Source organism: Lampetra fluviatilis, chromosome 6 (assembly GCF_964198595.1).
Source record: "Lampetra fluviatilis chromosome 6, kcLamFluv1.1, whole genome shotgun sequence".
NCBI lineage: Eukaryota > Metazoa > Chordata > Hyperoartia > Petromyzontiformes > Petromyzontidae > Lampetra > Lampetra fluviatilis.
The window spans coordinates 6,139,716-6,147,795 of NC_136280.1; the positions used below are offsets into that span (position 1 = coordinate 6,139,716).

Genomic DNA, 8,080 nt, shown 5'->3' on the forward strand with positions numbered 1-8,080 from the left:
TATTTAATTGTATCAAGCACTTGCCATAGGGGTATTGGGGGTAGAGTAGATAACGACTGCTCATGTGTGCACAGTGTTCCTTTGATAATCACTTTGCAGATCCAACTTAAAGGGAAGAACTGTATCTCTGGCACAATTTATATTGGACCCTGTTTGAACTGAGAGAGAGAGAGAGAAAAAAACCACGTGGCTTCATTTTGTTGAACAGAATCTGGACCTTTAGCTGGGGTGGTGTTCAATGTTTTTATCTTTTTTATGCGACTTGGATAGAAGGCGCTCAACTGCCAGTGAAATGGAAGGCCGACTTCGGAAAGTTTCTCGCCACAATTACACGCATCACTAGACCATTTGATTTGAACTCAATTTATTTGTAATTAGGCATCTGTTTGGGAAAACACAACTGGGCTTCTCTCCTTTTCTAACAAGTGAAGCTGATGGCGGCAGCGAGCGTTTTATATATTTTTTTTCTCCAGAAAGCTATGTGTCAGGCCAATTAAACATATATTGACAAAAAAATATACGTATAATAAAATATGATTATATCATTATCATCATCGCGCTCATCCTAAATATTGTCTTATACGATTATAACGCAGGTACGTAACAAAGGGCTCAATATAGATACATCAAGCCCCAAAAATTCATTTTGGAGAGATACTATTGTAAGTAATTATAAAAATATCGTCAAGATTTAAAAAGGTAAAGGTGCAGCCCTGACGTTACTTGCTCATTGCCACTGCTGGCAGAAGGCTCTCCACTGAAGGGAGCTCGAGAGAGCCATTCGAAGGGGGCATTTGGTGTCCTCTTACATGCTTACTCTTAGTCACGGTATCAACACATAATGGCCTAGTCTTATATACAAGTTAATGAGGCATTGACCATCTCTAAAAATGAGATAGCGTTACAACCGCTGCATTCGATGCGTGTCCCACATCACATTGGCAGCAGTGGAGAGTTTATTAACAATATGAACCAAGTAGAAAAAAAGGTAAAAGCAGCGTCTCACTCTAACAAACATCGATTGGTGGTCACAGCTCAAACCAGATGTGGAAAATTCCACGTGTCATATTTGGGGAGTGGGTGTGACTATACTATCAATGAAGTCGTCCTCATTACATTTGCCCCAGAGAGATTAAGCACTGACTTGGCTCCCAATTGAGATTTTCATTTACAACTTTCTTCCTGGGATCGACTCACTAGCTAATGTGCGACCTGGATAAATGCTAGTTTACATAAATGCAGTGTAAAATTCATACACATCCACTGTCATGTTAAATGATAAACATTTTAATCGGCAGTTATCACAGAGAGAAAGTGCTGATAGCTAGCACTCATTAAAAGGGGTGTTGTGGACAGCACAATTCCTGGTCACATTGCCGATAGTTTTACATCATACCAGGTGCATATCCACAGATCAAGCAGCCTCGAAGATAGTTCTGGTAGGATTCGGATACCAATTGCCAACGATGTGCATCTCCAGATATCGACCGTGGGTTAGCAGAATTGTAGCACAGAGTACTAACCACTGCCACTGTTCCCAAGCATACGTGGACAAACAAACCCACGTACGTACAATATATGCCTGTGTATTTGACGCAATTAACAAATAAATATTAAGTTTTCGAACTATTAAAGGTTTTACATAACCATACAATACTAAGTAAATCATTTCCATACTTGCAAACTGGTATAATGTATGTGTAAAACATACATAACAAAAATATGAAAATATAATTAAAACGAGAGGAGAAAGAGTTGCAGCTGCCCGAGTTTAATTCCCAGCCACGGCTAACATCATTGGCGAGTGATATCCTCATACATACATACTGTACATATCTCAGCCGGTTCTGGGTCCCCCCGACCCCTTTCAAACCCACACTGGCGAGGGCAGTGTGTAGTATATGCGTTGAACTTCTTTTGCACTGTACGTAGCCAACCGTGTTACATCATAGGTGGAGGGGAAGGACAACACATGAAATACAAAACGCAGTGCTAAAGCAATGAAGTTTCAATCGAGATTTAAAAGTGCATAACTCCAGCGGCTTCCTAATTTTTTGAAGGAAGAGCGTTCCAGACGGTCACAGAAGCGCACCTGAGTGCGCGCGAAGTAGGATTAAACAATCTTCATAACCAACATGATATATGGGAGGCCTTCATCCAGCAGTGGATTGAACAGGGCTGCACATTACACACTCGTGGTTGGAATAAAAGTTGATGATTGAAACTCACATTTTGACAAGTCTCAACTTACGATGCATATCTCACAATTGCATTTTAATGAAAATCTTTTGCACGTGATATTCCGCTGCTGCAAGATTTAAGGACAGTGACGGGTAAAGGCGATTTAAAGCATTTTTTTTTACGATTTTTCTTCAATTTGGCACCGGAAAAAAATCATTTTTTCTGCTGTCAAAATAATGAAGTTTTAAATGTTCGTATAATTTACTTTTCAATGTGGAAAAGCGAAATGGCCTTAGCGTGACACTACTCTTTGCAGACACGTGAAAAGATCAAATCTCTTTGTTGACTACTAACTAGGTGGATCCCTTGATATTTCACGGTTACCGTTAATTAAACCACCACGATAACCTGTTTTGCACTAGCAAATTACAGTATGTCAATTAGGTGATCATCAAAAAGTTTCATGACATACTACCATATCCTATCGTTGTCCTGCATTAGTCATGTACGACAGGGCTTTACACTGTTTATAATGTGTCTGCCAATAGTGCTTTCATGATAATTGATTAAAGCCCTACTTTAACACACATTCTGCGCACACCGACAGTTTAATAATGCAAATTACATGCCATTATAATCCCATTTGAAGAGGTCTTATTAATACATCAGTCCCCTAAATGTATTTAACCATTGAGCTCTGAAACGTGAAATAATACATTAGTAAAAACAACCGCGTGAAACAATTATGTTCGCCGTGTGTCAAGTGACAAATAGTGTACGCTATAATAAAATCGATACACACTTTAAAAACAAGACCGATGATTTATACTCAACATGACGCAATACGCCCTTTGCTTTCTTTATGGGGCGAACGTTTGTTTCGCTAAAAATAGGTTCAATGGACGAATGGAGAAAAAAGAAATAGAACGCTTACCTTCGATTGACTTTTACCCTTTGCTCTGGTCAGTCCTACTTGAGGATTGCTCTCGTTATGTCTCGTTATTGCATTGCAGTGGAAGGAACGCAATGAGCGAGGTAATTCCAGGCGTATTTATTTATGGAACTATCATTGCTGGAGACAACCCACAAGCCTGATGTTCACGGTTAATATTGGTGTCAAAAATTGAACCCCCTGCTTCATGCGTCTCTCTTCATCTAATTGGGCATGCCGTGTCTGCTTTTGCCATTGTAACATTTAATTAAATTTCTCATTGCAACATTAAATGAGATCGAACTTTGGGGAAAAAAACCCCCGTATATAACAGACATACTTGCCGTGATAATTAATCAAACCAAAAAACTGTAACGACGTATGTGAAATGCTAAACGGAGATCAAAGCTACTTACCATTGCAAAGGAGCACGCAGAGCAGTAGGTGACTGCAACAAAAAAGAGACGACCACACGCGTACACTTCTCATGTTTAAGGTAGCTGCGCTAATCTCCCCCAGCCCCCCCCCCCCCGTGTATAAATGTCCAAAGTTAATAAATAAAGCCCACCCTTTTTGTTTTATTGCACCCGGTGAAGATGCAGCTTGGATAGCTTCCCCAGAAGAAAAAAGGATAATCCCCCCCCCCTTCCAAAAAAACCCCCACTACAGACTAACATCCACGGGAAAAACAGCGAAAGCTCTTCTCGGGAGGACGCTCGCTCGTTCCTCTCTCTCTCTTGCGCGCAGAAAGGCAATGACCGCTCACTGGAGCGTGTCTTCAAAACTAGTCGCACGGGACGCAATCAAACTGGCACGTCGAGACGCAACGGCGAGACACGCACGGCCCGAGCAACGCTGCGTGTGACAACTCGGAGCGCGCAAAAAAAAAAATGCTTTGCCGTCTGGGTCCATTCGACGCTCTTGACGGGCAGCCCGAGAACAGGACGCGCGTGTCTGCCTGAATATGCACGACCTAAAAATGCTTAAGGAATAAAGGGGGGGGGGTGGCGCACGGGGGAAATCGTGCAGTGCATTTTTGTAGGCTGCTCTCTAGCGTTCGGTTAACAGTTTACGGTGCACCAGCAGCTTTCAATGGCAGGATAGTACGCTCGGCAGTCCTCAATGCTCGGTCGGAGGGAATGCTCTGCAGTGAATGGTCTCTTCCTCTGATAGCAGTACTTTTGACATTGCTTAGTCGTATATATATATAAAAATTCAAGCATGTAAATAATACAATTGTAGGCGACACACGAAGTGACGGAATCCAATTCGAATGTGATACAATCCTGGTATACGGATTATATTGGCTTTGTAGATGAAGGCACTGGCAAAAATAAATATGCCTATCATCCATAGTCGCAATGTAAAGGATGCACAATTACAAATACATAGCATGTACTGTGAGAATAGGTTTTCCCCTTTTTTCTGGCAACAAAACAGGTGTTAAGATGTTAAAACACCAAACTGAAACCTTTAACAAGGAATAATGTCTGCATTAACCACAATACTGCAAACAAAAAACACATCTCTGATAATAAAGGCATTGTCTTTGAAACTGATTGGTCCACACCAGAGACAGCTTTCTTTTGAGCCTCGTCTCAAACGGTGTTAGAACAGAGGACGCCAAAAGGCGCAAAAATCGTCCTCTGGTGAAATATAGTCAAATAACCCCCATGAATGATCCAGTGTGAGGGAGCCTTCATCTAGCAGTGGATTTAAAGAGGGCTGCAATTTTATATTACTACATTACTTAGAATTACAAGCAAATCGTATATATCCCTCTAAGATGCTTCTTTTTGTCAATAACGGTTACTTTGTAACAATGCAAAATCTATGATCCTTGACATTGGAATACCAATTTGTAATTTGAAAATATGACGTGGAACGTGACTAACTGGTATTTAAAATACATTTATATTTCTAGGTAGATAACATATTATAAATTGCACAATGAAACAAAATGTGAGTACTGTAGTTGAATTTGTAAGAATTTATTAAGTTCGTGTGTCTGTGGATTGGTAGTGTAGTCGCGGTTAGCGCACTGCACTACGAACCTGGCCATCTGAGTTCGTTTGCCGCTCATGGCCAACATCAGTGACGATTATCTGAACCGGTCCTGGGCCTCCCGCGGTCGACTCAGCCTCAAATGAGTACCTGGTGCAATGTTTAAACATTACCACTAGGGAGACAAAGGCGGCCGAGCGTGGTGCTGGCCACCCACCCCCTTGCGTGCTCGCTAACAGCACCTGCCCCAACAGTCTGTTTAGGCTATACGGGGGATCTTTGTTTGTATGGATATATGTATGTCCAAAACCATACACAAAGGTATTGAGTTAATGTGAATTATTTTCATGAATGTCGTTTTAACAGTCATGGAAAATTAACATTATGATCTACTATTGGAAAACAGCTAATTAGAAACATTCTTGCATTCATGACAAAACCAAGGATAGGCGTGCTGTATTGCACTAAATTCGCTGTCTCCGCCTGTGTGTTTTTAAGGCTAAATAATTTAGACACGTGATAGTGATCACCGTTATTGAAACCATTAAATGGTTTCATTTTTGAAAAGTGCATAATTTCTATTCCGTTTTACATTACTGATGCCACACATCCATGCATATTAATTTTACACTCATCGTAATCATCACAAATAGGAGCTGTTCCACGGAAGAGGTTTTTTGGCGACGCTCTCATTGCCACAGTGAAATGTGTTATCGTGCTGCATCAACTTCGTACTGCAAACGAAGCATTCGACTCCTTCTAAGCTCTGTTTGGGACACAATCAGGACAACGTGATTAGGGCCAACTTATGCTTTCTTGTTTTTGAATGGCTTGGCTTTTGTTATTTCTGTATAGACCTCTCCAAATGTATATGTCCGTTTGAAATGAGTATTTGTTCGGTTAAAGGAAAACGCGCACTTTCTCCAAATCAAGTGCACTCAATGAAATAGAATAATGGTACATTTTTGGGAGTAATCAACTCCTTTATCTCCAAATTGCCTTCACACAGAGATGGCAGTGATGATAATGCTTATGAGGGCCTTTTCTCTGTGTGCAGGCTCCACGTACTTTCGTGTAATTGTCATGGAAACCATAATGCTGTAAATCTTTAGACGTGACAAAAATTTAATATTTATTATGGGATGTCATTAAAGATCACGGTTAACAGGCATCTACAGCATAAAGCATTAGAGAAGGCAAACTCTAGACCAGTTTTTAGTTTATACAGCAGCCAGGCCTGTTTCGCAGATGCCGTTGGGTTGCCTGACATTCTTATCAAGAGTCCTCTCCACCTATGCTGTGAATCACATCCACCCCAACATAGAAAAAAATTGCAACAACAACATCAACATAATTTTGCACCTTTGTGCTCGGCCATTGTGACAAAAACACATCATAAAACAATAGGCCATCCTCTCCATGTCAAAATAAATGGTTAGTGCATCAGCCCCTGATCATTTAAGGCCAATGTTTTACAGCAGCATTTGTTTAAGCAGGCAAACTCTGCGTGTCGTGTCTGTTTGTTTATATATATTTTTCTAGAAAGCCAAACAATGCTGCTATCTTTGCCATGTTACTCCCATCCATGCACAGGAATAGCACACACACCATGCAAAGAGCAACCTTGAGTCAATGCTGTTGGCCAATATATTCTGTGCAGAATTAATTTTCTAGGCATGTACTGGGTATTAATCTTGCTAAATCCCAATTTTCAGCAAAAGCCCAAAGGATTACAAGAAGGAATATGTTTTAATGTGAAATTTCCTGATGATAATTAGAATAATAAACAAACATAATTAGACTGGTATGACAAGTTCTTGAAGGCACAATAAAAATATGTATTTTATTATTTGTTGCCATTTGTGAATAGATGTTCTGGACATTGAATGGTTTTGGAGAGGAAATATTATAAGCATAAATCAAAATTCATACATAAAACATTGGTGCAGCTGTTTGGCTCAAAGGCAAACCCTGCAATATGAGCCCACGAGTTTCTAGCTTTGGAAAGCATATGCATTTATGTATCAATAAGTTTTGATAATGAGATATTGAAATACTACCCTGGGAATGTGATGAAGTACTTTTTTTTTACATGTGGAAACAGAATGGGATTATGTTCATATTTGTTTTTACCCATGACGCTCCACAGCAACACATAATGACTTTGTGTACTACATTACTCCTTGTATTGATCAGGGTTCTATGTTTTATACGGAGTGCTCTTGCCAATAACATATTTAGTCTGGCTCTGGTAACGAGATTCAGAAGGTCCAAAACGGTTCATAATATTTCTGCTAAAACATATGATGCTTGATCATATTTGATGGACTAATGCATGTTTACTTATATTCGGTGACACAGAATGGAGTTGTGTTTATCATTGCTCTTTCCTGATGCTGTATTCATTTTGAAGTTCCTTGGTTATGTACTATATATATGTTGAACTTCTTTCACACCGTACGTAACCAACCGTGCTGATCAGAGGTTATCATTGACCATATGCAGTACCTTGTGGCAGATTGATTGAAGGCAAGATCTGACAGCTTATTCCTGTGACATTTAACTATGATAAGGACATAGTGCTTGGAATATTAATGTTCTCCGGCGCATTATGCCTTCGCAATTGCAGGAATATTTCAGGAATACTTGAATCAGGGATTCAGTGGACGAATCATTGGGAGAGAGTTGGATATGATGTGGCTGCCCGGAGCCCAGATCTGACAACAACACATGATCATTGAAAATTCCCCAAGGGAATATTTCACCCTTACCCTTACAATTGACAAATATTGAGGAACTCAAAACAGCTGTCTGGAATGATCCCATTGGTAAATTATGATTCCCTTGGGGAAATTATCAATGAGAATATTTCACTCTTACTCTTACGATTGACGATTATTGAGGAACTCAAAAAAGCTTCTCCGGAACTGCCTTTACGGTACTGTATACGGCCATCCACTTGGA

General features: G+C 40.1%; 1 protein-coding gene across 1 annotated transcript in view; it reads right to left on the minus strand.

Moving 5' to 3' along the window:
- Positions 1-3,601, minus strand: part of LOC144933090 (transmembrane protein 132E-like) — a 53,875-nt gene extending 50,274 nt beyond the window's left edge. The window contains exon 1 of the mRNA XM_078857607.1: positions 3,529-3,601. Coding sequence (XP_078713733.1) covers positions 3,529-3,601 — 73 coding nt within the window. The remainder of the gene's footprint in view (positions 1-3,528) is intronic.
- Between the last annotated feature and the right edge of the window lie 4,479 nt (positions 3,602-8,080).